General features: G+C 40.3%; 1 protein-coding gene across 1 annotated transcript in view; it reads left to right on the plus strand.

The window, feature by feature from the left end:
- KIAA0408 (KIAA0408 ortholog) overlaps positions 1 to 20,826 on the plus strand; it is a 63,995-nt gene that overhangs the window by 5,032 nt on the left and 38,137 nt on the right. Inside the window, exons 4-5 of the mRNA XM_074820547.1 lie at positions 572 to 1,946; positions 3,837 to 3,988. Coding sequence (XP_074676648.1) covers positions 572 to 1,946; positions 3,837 to 3,988 — 1,527 coding nt within the window. The remainder of the gene's footprint in view (positions 1 to 571; positions 1,947 to 3,836; positions 3,989 to 20,826) is intronic.

A 20,826-nucleotide genomic window follows, 5' to 3' on the forward strand; every position in this document is an offset into this window, starting at 1 on the left:
GACTTCAGTCAGTTGGCTATCTGTCACTAATTGATTATTATCAAATTTATCAGCTGGGTTAGTGTTTGTATCTTTAAAGCAAATAGATTCATAGCTGCAGCACAATTTCTGAATCCTGGCTGAGAAAAGTGATTTTTGAACAGATCTCAAAAGACACATTTGTACTGTCATGTGTAATGTAAGCCTACACAAGGGATGCACTATGTCCTAAAGCTTTCTTCATTCAGTTCATAGTCAGGTAGTCTCTCACTGAAGTCATTAGAACTCACAAGATCCCACTCTCCTTACTGTAGGACAGGTAAGAAAACAAACAATCATCTACAAAAACTCAGAAAAAGCATTTTAGTGGCAAGGGAAAGGAATACAAGATTCCCTTTGTTGAGCTTTCTTCAAATTCTTCATGTATGTTTCAAATATGTTGGGTGTACCAGCTGCAGCAAAACTGCTCCCAAATCTTTTTAAGCAGCCAGTGTTAAAACACCTGCTCAGGGGGAGAATGAATCCATGCTGAGGTCCCCTGGGGGAATACCCTTATTGCTCATCCCTAAAACACTTCTCCTTTTATTTCCAGAATGAAGTCACTTCCTTTCCTGGGGGAATTTGAGGAAACCCAAAGCACAGTTATTCTGCCTGAGATGAACCATGTGTCCAGCAATGAATCACAGACTTCAGTTGCTTTTGAAACAGAGGAACATAATAATAGGAAGAATCTGATGAGCTCCACCAAGGCTTTGAAGGACATATCTTATAGTGGTCTTACTGGTGACAATGAAACAGACTTCAGACCTTGGCAAAAGAAAGAAGCTCCACCAGTTCCTCCACGGAGCACTTCTCGCCACCTAACAAACTCACTTTCTGCAGTTGTACAGCTTTCTGAAGCACCAATAAGAGATCCAGGCATCAAAAGTAATTGCAAGGCTCAGGACTGTAGGAGTGGAAGAAAACTGATGAATCCTTCACCTATAAACCAGAATGAAACTGCAGCAGCCTGTGCAAATGAAGGGCAGGCTGTGAAAGGTCCTGTGACGGTAGCTGCTGCAACACCTGTAACCAAAAATGAGTGCAATGTACCAACAAGTTTCTGCCACAACACGTGGGCATATGATGTGGGCAAACTTGGAAAAGACAGTAGACGTGAACCTTCCCCACTGTCATCCCAAAAGAGTTGTTCAGATGGAAATATGGCCCAAAGCAACAAGATGCACCAGAAACAAAATCCCAAGTCTCACAGCAGCCCTTATTACACTAATGACTTTTATGCCCCTGCTACCCTGCACAATGATCTTTTGGAAGACTCTAGGTATACTTTAGGAAAGACCCAAAGAAATGAAATTTTAGCAGCAAAGATCGATGAGTTTAACCGGACTGTATTTCACACAGATAAACGTAACAATGCTTTACAAGAAAACCAGGTGCTTCGAACAGCGTCAGAAGATCACAAACCCTGCGATCCACTGTGTGACTCAGCTATTAGCAGGACAGAAACTGTAAATACATCTTGTGTTTCAAATCCCAAATTCCCTGCAGCAAAGGAGCAAGAAACTAGCAGCTCCAGCAAAGCTATCAGAACAGCAGGACAACAAAAGCAAATAAATGGACTTCCAAATACTAGTGGTTATAGGCACATGCTTCACGAGCATGACTGGAGACCGAGTAATTTATCCGGTCGCCCGCGTTCAGCTGACTCAAGGTCGAACTATGGTGTTGTTGAAAAGCTTTTGAAAAACTATGAAAAATCAACAGTGACTTCTCCGTGTAATGCAAAATGCTGCAAAGAGAAGTGGACACAGGCAAATCCTGAATTCACTGATGGGGGTTGTGAGACATTGAGTCAGTATTTAGAAATGCTCCAGATTGAGCAAGGAAAGCAAGAATGTCCAAGGAATTCAGCCAGGCATATTGGGCAGCAACTCAAGCAAGGAAAAGAGAGACAGAAGTTACCAGAGGTAAGGTTCATGAGAATGTCAAGAACAAAATAATTCAGTTTCATACCAAGCTTCAGATTCTAAAATGAGGCAGGCTAACGCAATATTGTAAATAATTATGTAAAAATAGACACTTTAGGCCAGGATCTGGAAGCATTTCCTCCAAAGATAATAGAGTTGTGGGAGGGCAGAAGCATGTAAGTAAGAATGACCAGTGAAGATGTGTGCCAGATTCTGATCTCTGTTGCTGTTGTGGAAAGCTAGATTTTACCTGCAGTGCAGTTATTCAAGGATTAAACTAGTGAAAACAGCAATCAGGTTTTAACTCCCTCCCTCCTTCCTTTGGCTAGCAAGTTATTTCATAAGCCTTCCCAAAAGGCTTAAGCACACTTGGTCATGTCAAAATTCTAGAGAGCTTAGATAGCATTCTTCAGCATCCAAGGTGCTGCTTGGTTCAGGATTTCCTTGGAACTGCCTATGAAAAGGGGTATTGTAGCTCCATAAAGTTTCCAGTAATAAAGTGACCCCCTCTTACTCATGTCTCGGTTCCACGCTTCTCCTATATATTCAAGCATAGGCTCACAGAAACAGAAGAGTATGGCATGACTAATTAATGTATATTTGGCTGAATTTTATTTGCAGAAGTTTAGAAATATTGCTTTTGCCAACATTCTTTCTTAATGAAAAGAGAAACAGATGGTTTTGAAAATACACTGTAAGTTGCAGGTTCTGTAGAAGGCCACAAAGAAGGAAAAATCTTTTTTCCTGAAGAGCTCCTTGACCAATGAACACAAAGAGATATGCCCCTTAGCATCTCAGAAAACGAAAGGCAAATGTGTTTGGAGCTGAGAAACTTAAATGGGTTCAGACTGTCAGCTGGTGTGCTTTAAACTGTCACAAATTCGCAGACTTCGGTGGAGCTATGTGGATTTAAACAGCTGAGAATCCGACCATGCAGATTTTCTTCTGCACATCTTTCTGACAGCCTTGCAGTGATGCAACATCATGCTTAGCAGACACATATTAACCACAGCACAGAAAGAAAAAGACATGAAGCTTCTGATTTCTTTTTCATCCAATGAACTTTTGATAGGAAAACAAATTTTCATAGTGAATATGTAAGGAAGAAATAGTGACTAGATAATGACTAAGTTTACATGGATGTAAGCCCAGAATAACTTTACTAAGCCAACTAGATTTTTTTTCTCCATAGGCTCACTCTATCTGTACAAACTAAACGTAGAATATTGCCTGGTTAGAGGGTACCATTTTAGGTCCAGCAGCATTCACATCACAAAGATGTAAAGCCCTACACATAACATGAGCCATTTGGTTTATTTTCATTCTTTCCAATTTATATCACTGTACCTATGACCAAAATCTGTTGGTTTTCCTGTGTGTATAAGGCTCTGCATGTAGACATGACACTGCATTAATACATAACCATTCTGAATTATGTTACCAAGTGTAAACAGCTTCACATTGCCCTAAAGGAAACAGAGTTCTTAGCAAGATGTGACTACTGAAATAGGATCTATCAAAAAATACCTGAAAAGTATGTAGACCATACTCCAGACTGAGTTCTACATTTAGAACAGTATACCGTGTTCATTGACAAAAAAACTTCCAAAAAAGAAAAGCAATGAGAAGTGAATGTCAGTTTGGGCTTGCATTAACATTTTATACCTTTCCTTGTGTCTGACGCTTGCCTCCATATATTTTAAACCACAGCCGATGTGAGAATCCCTATACATAGAAATAGCTGTTCTTTTGCATTCTGCGCATTACTGTGCTCCTTTTAATAGCGTCAGACCACCTGTTCTGAGGTCACCCCAAATGTCTTCCTACATTCCTGCTGCGTTCCACAAAAGCCATAACTTGTTAAAGCAAGGAATTGCCTTTGTGTTCTAGATATCTGTGCCAGCTAAATGTTCAAGTGGGAAGGGTTTTTCCCGGCCTGCTCGGCCAGCAAATCGACGCTTACCTTCCAGATGGGCATCCAGATCACCTTCAGCACCGCCTGCTGTGAGAAGAACGGCGTACAACTGCTCTGTCTCCTTTCGGTCAGAGACCTCCATAGTCTGAACCCAGAGCTGGGTTGGACGGTTTTGTGAAAGCTCTACGCCTCATTATAACTGTGTTTGGTATGTGTTATAGCAGCCAGTTCTACACTGTTGTATCTTGTCCAAGAGTGACCCCCACCACAGGCTGGACAAAGCGTTTTGAATCTTAGGTCATCATCACCATGGTCTTCAGTGTTTTTATTGAGATGAAATAACTATACCCCTGGTTTTCTCTGTTTTTTTGGTAATAGCTCACAAGGAATTTCTTTTGAATGGCATCTTCCCCAATTTGCCAATCAATTTTGAGTTGAAACAATGTATAGTGCTGTATATTCTGACTCTTCTGCAAACAGCAGAACGTAAAGCTGTATGCATGATCATGTGTTTGTAGGTGCATGTGTTGGACTAGGAAGTATACAGGTCTGTGTCTAGAAGAGAAAAACTGTGCTAGTGTTGACATTGAAATTACAACCTATATGCCTACATATATATATAATTTGTGTTTATTTTAAAAAGTTTGAAATATACAGTCCTGATGACATTTATATTTTGTATATCTTTTACATAGGTTCACAGGTGTAGTATTTAATGTACAAAAACTAAATATGCATTTTTGTGACTGATTGCAGCGATAATGCCTTGCACAATATGTATCTGAAGCAGACTAGCTCAACTGATTCATCAGTCATGCTTCATGGCATCCTCGTTTGGTTTCCTAACCCTTATGATGCTAGGTCAAAATACCCAAACATATTTTTTCTGAATTAAAATACTATATGATTTGTAATACATTAGCCTTTTTCAGCACCAGAGACATTCCTGAAATGTTCTAATTCCTTTAAAAAGCTTAAATGTGCCATTATATATATAGCATACTGTAAACACTTCGGTAATTTCAACTAGTGTAACACACAATTTATGAAGGGAAGAAAAGGGTTGTATACGCTCAATTCTGTAAAACTTATTTTTTCCTCTAGCATTATACTTTGAGGTTTGGCAAAGTCAGATAACAATGGACTTGTTTACTTTCACTCAAGGCAGGAGAACAAAGACCGTTGTTCCCAGTGCTGCAGCCACACTCCTTTTTTACTCTTCTAGACTAGAGTGCCTGAGCCACTTGCTAATTTACTGCTCCCGGACTGACTCGTGGCAGTCAGTTATGAAGTTTACTTGCACTCTGGCAACCAGCTGCATCTAGTACGGAAATATTGCATCGAGGTATGATCACAATGGTGCCCAAAATCCTAGACACATGGTGTTGGAAGTGTGTTTTTGGCATCACTTGACTCGGTATTATGGACCATCTGAATGACCTGCACAGAGCCTGGCTTGTTCCTTCCCACAGCATGAAAGAAATATGGATGCTGCCCAGACTCTTGCTGAACTTTCAGAAAGACAATGTCCCTCATCCTGGAGTTTTTCCACGCTTCTCTAGGCCGTTGCTGGATGCATAGTGGGGTAATGATGATAAATGTTACCTTTAAACAGCATGTCTAGGTTAAAAGGAGTAAAGAGGCACTTCTTCAACATCAGCCTGATATTGTCTTACAACATTTCTTCTTCTCCTGGAAAACATAGTGTGTTCAAAGGAATTTCAAAAATCATCCCAGGATCCATTAATGTGCACATCTTCTTATGTAAATGTAAAAAGGATTTCAGAGAGAGTGTAGGCTTTTGTCCTGGTGAATTGTATATGTGGCAATATAGGGAAAATTAATTGTGCTTAATTTGATAGTGATCTATTGTCCTACTCCAGTCATGTTGAGAATCCACACCTTTTTCCTTCCTTTCAGGGCCTTATTCTTCTTTCCTCCGCCATATGTTCTGAGCAATATAGCCTGTATGGTAGTATCAGTAACTGTTCAGGCATGCCAGTGTTGGAGCAAGCAGGCATTAAAGCCATAAATCTCACCTTATCATGCCATTGTGGCTGCCTGCATGGCAAAAACATGCTCAGAGTTATTTGCCCAATCTAGACTTCTGGTCCTTTCTAGGTGTGAGTGGTGGGAAAATCCCACAACAATACATGAAGGCTTAAAACGGATCAACAAGTCATTAAAATTTACTCAGACATTATCTCAAAGTTATTACTGGAAAATATACAAGGACAGAAAATCTTGAAGAAAAATCTGTGTGCTCAAGTAAAAAATCAAGAGTACTATCAATTTGCCTGTTTGCCATAATTTAGGGATTGCACTCCATTAACTTCCTTAGAACTAGAAAAATTAGAGATGATTCATAGTGAATTTGGACCATGGATTAAGATTCTAGCTAACTGTGGAAATTAGCAAACCAAAATGCCTTGCAGATTGACCTTTTAAATGCCTACGTAGCTGAGCAACTTTAATTGCCTAAGGCTGAGGAAAGGGTAATATGAGAGAATTGTAAAAAAATATGGTTCTTAATTTCAGTCAGTGTTGACTGTAACAAAATTTTACTTTAAATTACCTTCATGGTAAAGTTAAGCAGTTTTGTTCTGAAAAATGGTGGTGCACTTTTGTTTGAAGTATGTAACTACGAAAGCATTTCTTTTGATCAGTCAGTGAAGGTGTTTCTTTAGTTCCCTTCAGTTTCTTTGATCGCCTTTGACATATATCACATCGTTGAATACCAGAGAAAGGATCAAATATCTACAACATTCCCTGATGTATGTAAGTTTAATGAACAGAAGGTTTTTGAAATAAACTAATAGGTCAAGGACAAGTCCATTTTGTCAAGATTTTCTGTGTCCGTCTAATTACAGACATCGGTTCTGATGCCCAAAATTATCAAAACTGATGATTTTGGTCTGCAGGTGGCTAGTTGGGCATACCCATTTTAGAAAATTGCCACTGACACTTTAAATATTCTCTTCAACTGAACCCGTAACAGGGCCAGTGCACTGTGGTGAATTTTTTAGTTCCCAGAACTGTGATTACTGAAAGTAATGGCTTTATTGCACTTATTTGCTATAGGGGAAAGAGCTCCTTTGGACTTTCAGGTTCCCCCATGTTACCTCTGACAAAGAAATATAGTTATCTTGGGAGCTCTGAAGCAAGGGACTCTCTATACACACACACACAAACTCGTGCAAGAACCACAGATGATCTGAGTATAACTTGACCTTTCTATTAACCCTAGTGTCACCTATGGAAGTGGTGAGTTTTGTAAGCCTGTTTTTAAAATAGGTTTTTAATATTATTCCTTCATATGCTGTCTAAAGTTTTAATGCAGATATAGGTTTGTCTTACCTGTGGTCTGAACAATCCTAAGACTCTCTTTATTGCATGTTTGTGGGCTTTAGTACTGAAATAAATGCAAAACTCCCTGCACAGAGTCAGCTGCCCATTGAAATGGGGATGTCACTAGGAATCATCTGGCTTGTACTTAGTTGACAGAAAAGCATCATTCTCCCTCTCTCCAAGCTGGGAGATGGAGCCATAATCTTTCCCTGCGATTCTTTTAGAGGAGCGTGGCAGGGTAGAAACACACAGAGGAGTCAGTCAGACCTTATCTACATATGCAACATAACAGGCCACCTGAAGGCTAGAAAAGTGACCTGACTCCAAGACTCTGCTAGAGGTAGGAAGAGTAGAGGAAAAAAATTTCCTTTGAAACCTCTGGATATCATTCCTCAAACTCAGAGTACATTTCCACTAAATGTTTTTTCTTTCCAGTGTTAGGGATAGACTTCTTATGTATCTTTAAAATGTTGCTGGATGGATGAACTTTGCTTGTTCTCCAGCAAAATGCGGTTATCTTTCACTGTTACACATACTGTAAGGGAGTTAGCTGTTATATATAGCAAAGAATTGGCAATCAGTGTAATGTAATTTTCCAGAGCACTAATTTATTTCTCCAGTCATCTATTTAAACAATTGTTTCTGTAAACTGAGATTTTGTACCCAAATGGCTTCAACATCATTTTAACAAAGATCTACAGCAACCCAGCAGGCAGGCCATTTGCCTTAGAGTTTTGTTATTTCTGGACCAAGCCTAAATTTCCTAGCATGCAAGAACTTATGCAATTCTGACAGTGCTGCTATGCAAAGAATTTCTTTGGCTTTGAGATCTGTAATATACAACTCTAGCCATTATACTGCTGATATTCTCTGTTGGACTAATTTGTAATGGTGTCTTTGGTTGTGTACATGCTCTTTAAACTGGAAGGCAGAATGTGTTTTCTCTAAATGCACTAAATCAAAGCCCCTTGTTGCCTCTGGCCTTTTCACCCCTCCTCGATTTCCAGTGGATGTATATTTTTATGTGGTTTATTGCCATTGGTCTATATGTATATGCCATACCATAGGACTTTCTATCTGTACTGCAGTCAAAATATTTTTTGGACAGCCTAGTCTAAAAAGTGCTGATATTACTATTGCCATTCACAAATATATTAGATCTTGATCTATTGTTTTGCATCACTGAAAATGCACTTTCTTCATCAACCATTAGTGGCATACATTATACAAAACTTGTGCTCTTGTTTTTTTGAAATGACGATTAATCTGCTTTTGAGGTTTGCTTCTACCCCTCACCCTCATAGCTCTTCTGTTTTGCAAAGTACTTGCACCAGCAGAGACATGTTTCTGATGTGTGCAGTTGATCCAGTTGCTGTGTGGTTATGGGAGCTCATACCTAAGGGTGCCTTGCTAACTATGCTACTCTAATTAATAAGAATTGTATCAGAATTTCAATGGGGTGAGAGATCGAACCCTCAACATGATCAAAGCGAAAGTGTGCAAATAAAAATCAGAAAGAATACAGAAGAATCAAAGAGGAGGGTGCAACACTTGTAGTAAATGTTGTGGCTAGTTCTTTGCTTCTAATGGAAGATCCCTCTGTGCTGCCTGCTTCATACCACCTGAAACCCAGTGATGTACTCTCTTTTTTCAATCATCATCTTTGTACGTATGCTTTTCCTGCTCTGTGAGCCCATAACAGCAAGAGATACTGAAAGGCTGATGTTAGTAATGTCAGATTAACACTAGTCCTTCCTCTTCCCATATTTGATGGTATGGTGGTTACTGAAGAATGCTTAAGTTTCGGTTGTTAATTCTTTCTATAGCAGCAGTCACTTTTGCCAGGCGATGCATAATGGTGTTCACAGCATGAACATTATGGAATGCACAACATCTTTTGTCTTCTACCCATGCTGGATTCCCAGCACTGCATGAGGGCACACTGTCATGCTGCTGAAATGGGGAGATTCCTGGAAGATAAATGTGAACCAGCCTTGTGCTTGAGTACAACAAGAGCCAGACCATACCTCAACTCCACTGGTCATGCCCAGCAGTGTGACTAGAGTACAAGCAATTTCAGTCCTCAGTACAGAATGTTTTTTACCATACTGTGACAAAATTACAGTCTTATGGTCCTTTGCAGAGGGATGCACTTCTCTAGGGACAGCTGGGGAACAAAGGAGAAGTAGAAACTGTGCTAGGATGGGGCATCTGAATTTGGATCAGATCAATTTCAGGTAGTGTTAAATCCCTTACTACTTTTGAAGCGAAAGAAAAATGAAGGAAAAAAAAAAAGTGAGTGCAATATACCAATTAGTGTTAATTCTTACAGTTTTCCTAGTACTATACAGGGGCTGCTTGTTTATGCCTTTTCTCTGGTAACCACAGTCTGTAATGTTTCTGTTTAAGGGTCCAGAGTTTGATTTCTTCTAGTGGTGCATGTTTGTGTCAGTATGGCCAGGATTCACTGAAAAATGACACTGTAGGGGAAAGTCCATACACCTTACACTTTTAAATCAGATTATGTAATGTGTGAGCCCAAAATATACTGCTCTTATTGCATGAGATAATGTTTCCCTTTACTACAGAGTAGATGTGATCCCAAAATGAATAGGGGGAAGAGAGCAGGCACTGCACAGATATGTCCAAGGCATGTAATACAGGTAAGCAAGCTGTACTGGATGATATTAATGGGTGAGCTAAAATCCCTTTACTAGTCACTCCAGTAAAGCCAGAGGTTCTTTAATATTCGGTCTCAGTGGATGTATAGACTTCTACTAATTTGCTAATGTGTCACCGGGATCTTAATGCTAAAGAGTCTGGTTTTGATTGCCCCTCCAACTGGAGGTATGCAGATGTGCATGCATAGTCTTCTGCCAGTGCCCCTCAAATTTCCCTGAAGTAGTTTACTGCAGCTAAAAGAATTTCTAAATCATATTCACAGCAGAAAAGGACTTTAATGAAAGAAAATTGCACTCATGTGTGAACTCTGCAAACATGACACTGCCAGTTGGCATGGTGACACAGAAAATCATACTGAGTTTTACTTTTACATCACAAAATATCTGCAGCAGGTCAGCTATTCTGGTACCATATATGATGTAGAGTTGCTAAAGGTGTTATTGATGGAATTGCACTGCAGACAGATATATGTGTATATATGGTCTGCTTGTTTCTTTGCAGAACCTTTCTAGTTTCCACAAAGATATTCTGATTGTTTTGGGAGTTTGGGATTTTTTTTCTAAATTCACCAGAAAACAGTTGAGCTACCCAAGCTACTGCTGGTAAAAAGTTGTACAGGGAGTTCTTCTGAAACCAAAATGTCTACTCAGAGAAGTACCTGGCTACGAAAGGAGGTAAGATGTTCACAAGCTGACTTGTACACTGTCACATCTCCTCTGTGTATATGTGTATATATATATATATATGACACATCTTAGGAATTTTTTCTCCAGAAAGTCCCACAGCGTCCAATGCAGCTCTTTTTGCTGTAAGACACCATTTACTGTGTATATGAGTACCACAGTCAGATACATAGTACACACAGAAAAATGATATCTAATATTGTATGTAAACAGACTCCTCCCAAAGAATGGTAATGAAATGCTTTACATTAAAAACAGCATGTGATTTAATGGGATCCAGCAGTTTCTGAAAGCCCATTTTCATATAAGTAAATGCAACCAATTCTTTTAATGGAAAAAATGTGCTTATGCATGTCACCTTTTCCTTCCAAATATTGTAAGCCTACCTTACAGTTCTGATCCTGATTTTGCCTCTTGTACTGCAGGAGGAAGGAAAAAAAAAAAATGAAAGTGGAAATAGAAATAGCCAGAAAAATCCTCTAGCTTAGGCACTGCAAAATGACTCGTACTGGTCTCCCTGTACATGTATATGAGACTTTGACAGCTGAAGATTAAAGAGTATTGTCCATGTGGAGAAACTGACCTTCCATTTCTCCTCTGTGTAGTTTTACTCCTTCCTTCCTTCCTTCCTTCCTTCCTTCCTTCCTTCCTTCCTTCCTTCCTTCCTTCCTTCCTTCCTTCCTTCCTTCCTTCCTTCCTTCCTTCCTTCCTTCCCTCCTTCCTTCCTTCCTTCCTTCCTTCCTTCCTTCCTTCCTTCCTTCCTTCCTTCCTTCCTTCCTTCCCTCCCTCCCTCCCTCCCTCCCTCCCTCCCTCCCTCCCTCCCTCTCCTTCAATCAGGGATGAAGATTCAACCACCCAAGGAGAAGAGAAATAAGCCTGATAAAAATAGGTGCCTGGAAGCCACTTCACTTTCCAGCTTCTCTTCCGCAGGCCTCCAGACCTGCAAAACACATGCCGTTTCCACAGACCAGCTCTGAAAAGCCAGAGAAAAATGCCTTTTCTGGTCCTTCGGTAACAAGCACTAATGCAGCCAGTTTGGGGCTGAATGGGTGTTTTTTTTGCTATTGTAGTGTGGAGAATGCTTTTGCCTCTTCTGTGCAGGAGTCTGTCCCCCTCTCAACCACCTCTTGGATGGGTTTCTGCAATTTTAATTCATTTTACAGCAAAATTTCATAGCAGTTTGGACAGAAAGTGAAGAATTCCTCATTCTCTACTGGAAGTTAGCCAAAAGCTGAACTAGATGTACAAAGGGCCAAGAAGAATTTAAAACTGTTTAAAAATCTCCAGCCAAAGTGATCTGCAGTCAGCCCACCAAGGTTTTTAGGACTAAACTGTCTCTTTAAGCTTGGCTCTGGGAAATAAACCAACTTCTTTCTGTTGTAGTGAGTGGAAAGTGGATGATGAAAGTAATTTGCAACATTCAGAAATGAAGATAACAGCAGTCTGGTGATTTAAGTAGCACTATGCTACTTGTGCAGCCTCCTATAAGTAGTTATGTGTTAGATATTCTGTTTTTCCTAGGATGCCATCCAGTGCCAGCCCATATGTCTTTTGGTCTAGACTGCTGTGTTTCACAGGAGGTATACATTTAAATATGTCTGGCAGAACCAGGCTGATGTAACGCTGGAGATACCATCTCTGTGACCTGCAACATTTGAGAAAATCAAAGTTCATTAATTCAGAGTGCCTGCTTTCCTTTTATGTCTATACACACGCAAAGATGTACACATCACATGTATATATACACTGATCAATTTCTTTACTGCTTCCTTCTTGCTTTTGCACTGTCACTCCACTGTATGGAAACAGCAACAGTGGGGCCTGTACACAGTTACAATCAATCTTAACTAAACTGGAACAAACAGGGGCGTTACACTGGACTTGGGATCCCAACCAAAATCCCAGTGAAAGGAAATGTTGAGACATTTTAGGGTAGGAAGTTGAACCAAGTCATTTAACATTCATTTCAGCTAAAGCAGTCCTTATCCTTTCTCATGCTATTCTGTTCAAACATTATACATTTGCAGCTGTCTTTACAAGGCCACTTTGAGTATATTCATATTTTTGTCTACCTACATTTTCCTCTGATTTGGAGAAAGACAGGCTGTAGTAAAAGGACTTTGAATAAGATTGAAGATTTCCCAAATTCAGGATGATTGGATTCAGTTCATTCACTTGGCACACAGGGATCAAATGTAAACTGTGTCTGACCAGAATTTACTGAAAGTTGGAGAGAAACTGAGTCTTCAAATTCAGACCTTTGGTTTAGTCTAATTGCTGCTTGAACCTCCCTAAAACCCAAAAGCAAATCTCAAATTAATCTGCCAGTCTTGGTACCTCCCACAGAGTTTAAATTTTGAATAACTGCAGAGAGAAACTTCAAGTTTTACACGCATGTATAAGTATTTTTCCTGCTAATATTTCACACTGGTGATCTCCACTCTAGCCTGTAAGACCAACTGTGTAAAAGTCGTGAACCCCAACACCCACAGGAGAAAGAACAACAACAAAACCACTACAAAAACCCACAGAAGAAAGTCCAAGCTCCAGCTACACCTGGGACATCTCTAGTAAAACAGGGAAGCAGATACCAGCTTTGCTGCATAGGCTTACTACTGAACAAGAAAGGCAGAAGGAAAGAAGGGTCACCCATAGGAAGTTTAGATTGTTGAAGGGTGAATCTTACAGCATTTATTTTCCTAAATACGGTAAAATACCCAACAGCTTCACTTCTACTCTTTCTGAAATGCTATGCATAGACAGCTAGTCACTGTTGACTAAAACTGTTTTTCATGACAAAGATATTACCCACCGTTGACTAATTGAGTATTACAGGAAAGGTCAGCTGCAGCAGGTCAGGAATAAGGAAATGCCATTCTTGAATTTCTTATTTCTTTGGCAGAGACACAGAGAATTTGGTTTTCATTACACACATAGCTTTTGGGTTTCAGTTGGATCAAGAGGAGAGGGCATTCAACCAACTCCATCACTTCAGATAGGTCTTGATCTGCAAAATTCTTTAATGCTATCACACAAGAGGAACTTCTGATAACTACACTTTGTTTGGAGAGAGAATAAATGACTATGATCCAGCTAAGTCATAAATTTAGGGGTTGGGAAGACCACTCTTCTCCCCACAGGCAGCTTACATGTGAGAGCATGCTAGATATGAGATATTAAATCTTAAAGCACCGCACTGGTACAAGTTTATCTTCTATCTGTGTTTTCTGCAACCCAGTGGAGCAAGCATTAACATTCATACTTTTGAAGTGAAGAAAAATGAAGCAGAAAAAGAAATAGCAGGAAACTCTTTACTTTCTGTGAGGAAGTGAGAGGAAGGAAGTGAAGCAGAAGATCAGGGCAGAAATGGCTGTAGCAATGTAAGATGCGCCATCCTCTTTCTTTACTGCTCAGGGAAAGAGTGGAACCTCTACCACCTTACAAGCCAAATGCTCAGATTGATGTCAGCTCACCTAATGTTGGGGAAGGGAAAACCTAGCTGATTTTGCATTGAAGTGGGTGAGGAACTTGTATGATTCATTCCAGCAGCTCTTCCTGGGAAAGTGGGTGCCTCCCACAGAGGGAGGCGATGCAGCTGGTGAGAGGGGGCACCTGCTACTGAGCCAGCATTGATGTGCTTGCTGTGATGGTTCACTGCAGCCTGAGCAAGCTTTCCCTAGTGCTCCAGTCCAAAAATGTTACTGTGCCATTACATGCCCTTGTGACAGAAGACTTTCTGTCACCACTGCCCTAGTAGAGTTGGTTGAATCGGATAATGCATTAACCTGGCCTGAAACAACATATAAGGTGTCCCCATACACACCTTGCAATACATCTGGCAACATGTTGATTTGTTATAGTCAAAGGCAGAACAAGTAGGAGGTAGAAATCAGTCCCTAGTGATCTGTACCAGGCTACCCAAGGGTAAGGGGCAGGTCTCTGGCTAGAGTGCAGAAAAGTCAAGAAGGCAGACCTGTTCTCTGAGCTTCGTGTCCTGCTTCTTTCTCCATGTGGGACCACAAACTCTTAGACCTCTCTCTTCCCCACCCCCAACATGAAATATCACCCTGTTAAGTATCTCAGAGCTACATTATATTAACCCGAGGTCTTACTGAAGACTGAGGAGGTACCATTTGTTCTGTTTAGATTCAGTTCACAGTGAGTAACTTACTGGTTGGGTACAGTCCTTAGTTACTTTCATCAATTAGCAAGGAAAGAATTTTTTAGAGAATTGGTCACTATCTCAAGTAATTTGATAACTCTGTCAGGCTTATTCTAGCCAGTGAACTATGTAGCAATTGGTTAAGTAATTCTGTAGTAATTCTCTTAAGAGTCTTTTTTCAAAATGGTTCTACAGAGGTTTATCCTTGTACGTACATTTCTGGTCTAACAACCATGTTTACTATTAGTTTTCTGTTCTTGCTCATCTGTAGAGGCTTAATCCAAAGAACAGAAACAGCAGCAAGATGGATCATGGGACTGGGACTTTGGAGATCTGTGCTCAGTTTTTTTGATCTACCAGGACATGCCTTAGCTGATCATGCTCAAACCAGTGGGTGAGATTCTCAAATAGAGATGTAGTGCTTGCTTATTTCTACAGGAGTGAGTGAGGCACTTGCATAGTTCTGTGGGCCTTGGCTTTCATTCCCCTTGTGCAAAATAACGGTTATAATAATACTTTCTTTGGCTGACTGGTCTGTTTAGATTATGTTAGTCACTCTGCAGACATAGCAGAGAGACAACAGGAACTCCCTTTCGGTGCAGAAGGAATAGTAACAAATCCAAAATCCACTGAAATCATTAGAAGCCTTTTCTATCTTGGATCATGCCCTGTGTGTTTAAGATCAATTTTCAGATAACATTTCCTATCAGTGAAAGGAGCCATGAAAGAAGGACCTGAGCAGATGTGAAGGGAATTCTTTTCTTCAATTAACAAATATCTCCCAATTACACTTCAGCAAAATTTGCTGAGTGTTAGTCCTGGTTCTGGACTGAAATGTGGGCATCCTGAAGGCCAGATGACAGTCTTGCAGACCGTTGTCAAAAGAACTTCTTATTATCAAGGCAGTGGATAAATTTATTAAAATATTGCTCAACTTACCATATAAGGCATATTGGATTCAAAACTGGACTAGTCTGTGACTGTCAGTATGATTTAACAGATTCCATGCAGCAGGTTCCAAATCTGCAATACTTTATTCTCCTGCCACTGATTATGGTCTTGGATCCATACAGCTCTCACATTTAATTGCACTCTTTTTAGTTAAAAACACGTCTTTAATCAAGTGCTGGACAGCCACAGTTAGCACAATCAGATGTTCTAATGAAAGAGAAGTTGTGGGTATTGCCAGCAGAGCTCACACAAAGCACGCCAAAAAGGCAGGCAAACTGATGGCTGGAAAAGTTTCTGTCTCTTCCCTTCTCTTTAATCACCCTTCCCCTCTCCTGCTGACATTTTCTAACTCAGTAGAAGCTGCCAAATCACAGATGGTTGTGGGGCCTGCATGAATCAGAATAAAACAAGGAAGCTAGTATTTGTAGGAGAGATTGGAACAGCAACAAATAAGACTGACCTGATTATTCAAGCATGGTCAGACATAATGCCAAATTGCATCTTCTGATATTTGCTGTGTGATTTATATACCAGTATGTACTGCAGAATGCCATCAAAAAGTGCTGCATCCCCTTTTTTTCTCCTCTGGTGTGAATCTAGTAGCTTCTCGGTGTTCTGAACCTGCTGACTTCTGAATTTTGCTCTAACAAATGCCTCAAAACACAGTTTTCAGGGGGCAGCAATACCAAATCAGATAATGTTTGCTCATGTAGTCGTAAGTATAGACATTTTGTTACCAAGATTTTTAATTGCTAGGCAACCAATATTCCATTTTGATGAAGATATGGTATTGCATGCTGGGACTTGTAGTTTCAGCACTGTATCAGTGTATGAAAGTAAAGGATCAACTCATTGTTGACAACAGTTGGTTCCTAGACTCACTATGAGGTCACTTTTGCTACCCTTTCTGATGCTTTGTTACTGAAGGTCCATGCTGGAGAAGAAGTATGGATATAGGTTCAGCCACTGAAGTTTAAAGACAGGCAGAGGAGAGGAATGCTGAGTCTCAGGCAAGAGTCACCAAGCACTGCTTCTGCCCTCCTGACCCTCTGGCATTAGAATAACCTCCCCCAGGAGTAGGACTGATGCTGCAGTACAAGCCTAGCTAGACCTTGTAGCAGCTAGCAGTATCGTGTACTTTAGGGGAAGGAGAAAAAAAAACCACCCACAACCAAACAACAGAAAAAAACAGAAGTAGGAACACGAGCTAATTTGTTCTGAAGATAATGTTTCTTCTATTCTTGGTCACAGGAATATGTATCTTGCACACAGATGGATTGGCCCTTTCATGGTTTTTGGATGGAGTGCAATGCCTTTGTTCCCACTTTGTAGCTGGAGAGCAGAGGCACAGAGAGACCCATGTTTTAAAGGCATTGAACTGTGTCATTCCAGAGACTTCTCATGGGAGTCAGGTTTCCAAACCAAGTTTCAACATCTTTCCTCCCTCCCTGGCCAAACTGAGATTACAGGGTAGAGAAAGAAATTGAACCCACACCTCTCACATCCACCATTATAGCTACATCCCCACCAACTAAGACTGGGATTTGAGCCCTGCTTACTTGTACTGTTACAACTCTGGAAACTGCTTTAAACTGTAAGCATACATAACTTGCGTTTCTGCCTTAAGAGGTGCCTGCTTTAATGGCAACATAGGTTAGCTGTGCATATGGTGAAAATGTACAATTTTTTACCTGCTTTTCTTTCATTCCTCCCCTTGCTCTTATGAGAGAGAGAATGAATGCAACTTCCTGATTCACTTTCTCTGTCTGGGTCATTTTATATGCTTTTAGTCCTGTTTCTTTTTATTCAAACTTTTTGATTTAGTCTAAGAAAATGGTCCCAGACTTTTAAAGCATCCTTTAAGGGGAATTTTGCCTTGCCTCTAACTATGCTTTGGAATTGTCTCCAATACCATTCTGGCCTCTCAAAATAGGCAGGAGTAAACAGTGTGTTTTGGATAAGAAACTCTCCCTGGGTTATCAAATGACACAGAGCATATTTCATGCTGTTCTTCATCCACTTCTTTTTGTATTCTGACATACATCAGCTCTTTTCACCACTGATGCAAACTGGGCAGAGGTTTTTTTGTGGTTCTCTATGCTGACGCTAATTGCTAACATGGACTACAGATGCCTTGGGGCACATCCACACAACGAAGTGGAGCTGGGGCACGCACTAGCCTGAGAGATGCTAAACCACTGAATGTCACTTTGTGGTTGTCTCTGAGTCACTTCAACACAACTTAGTCATGGAATTAGCACCTGGATCCCAGGTAATGAGCCCTGCAGGTTCACGTGGTGCCTCTGAAAGATAATTTTCAAGCAGTCCCAGCCTTTCAGTTGCAGACAGTGAAATTATCATATCTATTTGTTACTCATATGGTTAGACAACACACATACAAAAGAAAAATCTTTCCTTTTAGAAACTTGTCATTTTGTTTTGTATAGCAGTGGGCAGTAAATGCTAATGAGAGACCAAAAACCATCACACAGACTAAATGACAAGTCTCTTTCTGCAGCCAAATTTAGCTTGCATTGAAGTCCATGGGAGTTTTGCCAATGACTAGTAGAAATACTAGAAGTTCCTCAGGGTCAGACAAACAGTAAAACTATATAGGGAAAAATCTAGCTGAAAGTTGTGCTTGAAATATATATGTAAAAGTTAGTCCTGCTCGTAAGAAGTTCACTGGCTGGGCTTGCACAGCTGCTCAGGAGCAGCCCCCAGAATAACCATGGGGCTGAGTTGACCCTGCTGACACCACTTGCCAGTGGGAGCTCCTCGGGACAGCCAGGGACAGCCAGATGATGCTCCCCAAGGTGAGCCCTACACCACGCAGCCTCCCTGGCACACCTGCCTGCTGTGCAAAGCATCCCATGGCCCCATTGCCTCTGGTAGTAGCAAAACACAGGTAGAAAGGAGTGGATCCTGGATCCTGCCTAGGAATTAGCTCTTCCTAGAAGAGTCACCTGACATGAGGCAAGTGATGGTTGAAAGGAGCCTAAATTCAAGCCAAAAGCAGGGATACAAGTTCAGCCTGCACAGGTACAAAGTAGGTTAGCCTCTGCTCTGAAACACACTGTTATGAAATTTTTGTGGTACAGTCTCATTAAAGTCACTAGTTTTCTTGTTTGGTAAAATATAACCCTTTCTTTAAAGAAGATGGCAATTAAAGCATGCAAATGAAGTATATGGAAGCCTGTTGCTTAGACCTTGATCTTGCTTAGTGCTTCTGATCCCTGGCTTCATTGAAGAAGTGTTTAAGTGGATAACTTTGTTTCAGTAAGTGAACCGTTCTCTTAGATTACCAGAGAGTATTTAGAGTTCTGACAAGCTAGGGTTCATAAAAAGATGCCCTCTAAAATAGGGTAGACAAAATAAAGTAGGAGGGTAATCATACACTGGGTAATTGCTTAAAAACATCAGAATACTAAGAGACATGCATTTTAATGTGAGAAACACAAATCTAGTTGAATACCTTTTGGAAGCACCAGGGGAGATTTGGACTGCATCGTGCCAGACATACAAACACACATTGATCAGAACTTGTGGACATGAACAGCATACAGCATTAAATGGATGAGATGGAGAGACAAAAATAATTGTTTATCCTTGTGATGAAACTTCCTACTGTAGGCAGAATCAGACAGAAACTGTTGCTGGAAGTGTTATAACCAAAATGAGTGTAACTACTGCATCTCCAAATACTCTAGTGTAATTTATCATGACAAGAGGCATCCTACAGCCTTCATTTCTTATAACTGTGCAGACAAATCTTAAAAGACATTTTACCTCAAAATGCGGTAAATCTTCTTCCACGTGAACTCATAGGCTCACCAAGTTCAAGAAATCAGCAATGACTCATTTCTGAATGACTAGGTTATAGCAGAGGTACTAACTTTTGTCTGGTATTGAAAGTATCAGGTGTGACCACCTCCTGGTCACAGGACCATGTGTGTTTACACATTTATGGGTGTTAAAAAAATGTGTGTTTACACATTTACCCTGGTGATGCTATTTACATAGCTGTGGTCATTCTGTCCCTATGGGCCTCAGTACTGCCTGTGAAACTGGACAGCATTGCCAGCAGTGGAGGAGAAGGAGGAGGGTGTCACCAATCAGCCATGATAGTTTAGCATATCTGATGTTTACGTGGCATGTTAGATCCCCAAAGCACAGGGCAAGTAGTGATCTGGTAATGTGAATTCACATTTTATGCCAGAATAACCATTGGACATCCCTAGTAAAAGTGTAACTTGGTGCCTGTGCTTGCTTTGAGTACCTGAGTGCTACCAAGACTTTACAAAGGAAGGGGAGGAAAAATAACTTTTGGCAAAATGTACATCCCAATAACGCACAGTTTCTCTGGAAATCAGGCTCCAGACATTAGCAGCTGCCCAGGACACAGTCCACAATATCAACAGTCAAGAGGTACAGACTGAGAGCAAGCCAACCTCTTCTTTCTCAAAGGCAAAGCTATTTGGGGATCCAGCCTGCCAATAATGTACTAATGGATATTTTCAGATCCTGGCTTCTGACATCTGTAACTCACTGACAGCAGTGAGTTTCCTCTCACCAAAGGGTAAGTGGGTCCAAGAGACAAATAATCTGTTTGGTTTATCTCTGAGTCTAGCTTATATTTTGGTCTTGACTGCTACCTATTTCTCTTGCTGCCTCTCAATTTGTCTCTCCATATTTCTCTCCTTGTCTGGCAGTTGAAAAGGCAAAAAAGCACAAGCAGTGTTGCCACTTTAGGGAAATAAAAAGAACTTTATACTGTTAGTTGCTGTAGGCAACCTCCATGTAGATGTGAATGGTATCCTGGAACACCAAATGTGTTCTGCCTCCCTGCTTTCCACCTCGCAACAAGTCATCCTCATCAGTTGTCAGAAAGAATTAAGTGCTCTGGAGAAACCAGGGATGTAAATGCTGCTATGGAACATAATGTATGAAGTTATAATAATTATATAATAATATATTATAGCAAATTATAAATAAAACATACATAAAAATATAATAATTCTATTATAATAATTACATTGTACTTACCATCCTGCAGTATATAATTGAAGGGGTCTTTTTTAAAACATTAGCCAAGCTTTTAAATCTGTTAGGAAAGAAAGTTAAAACATGCACTTTTCT

The sequence above is a fragment of the Strix aluco genome, chromosome 3 (genome assembly GCF_031877795.1).
Source record: "Strix aluco isolate bStrAlu1 chromosome 3, bStrAlu1.hap1, whole genome shotgun sequence".
Lineage (NCBI taxonomy): Eukaryota > Metazoa > Chordata > Aves > Strigiformes > Strigidae > Strix > Strix aluco.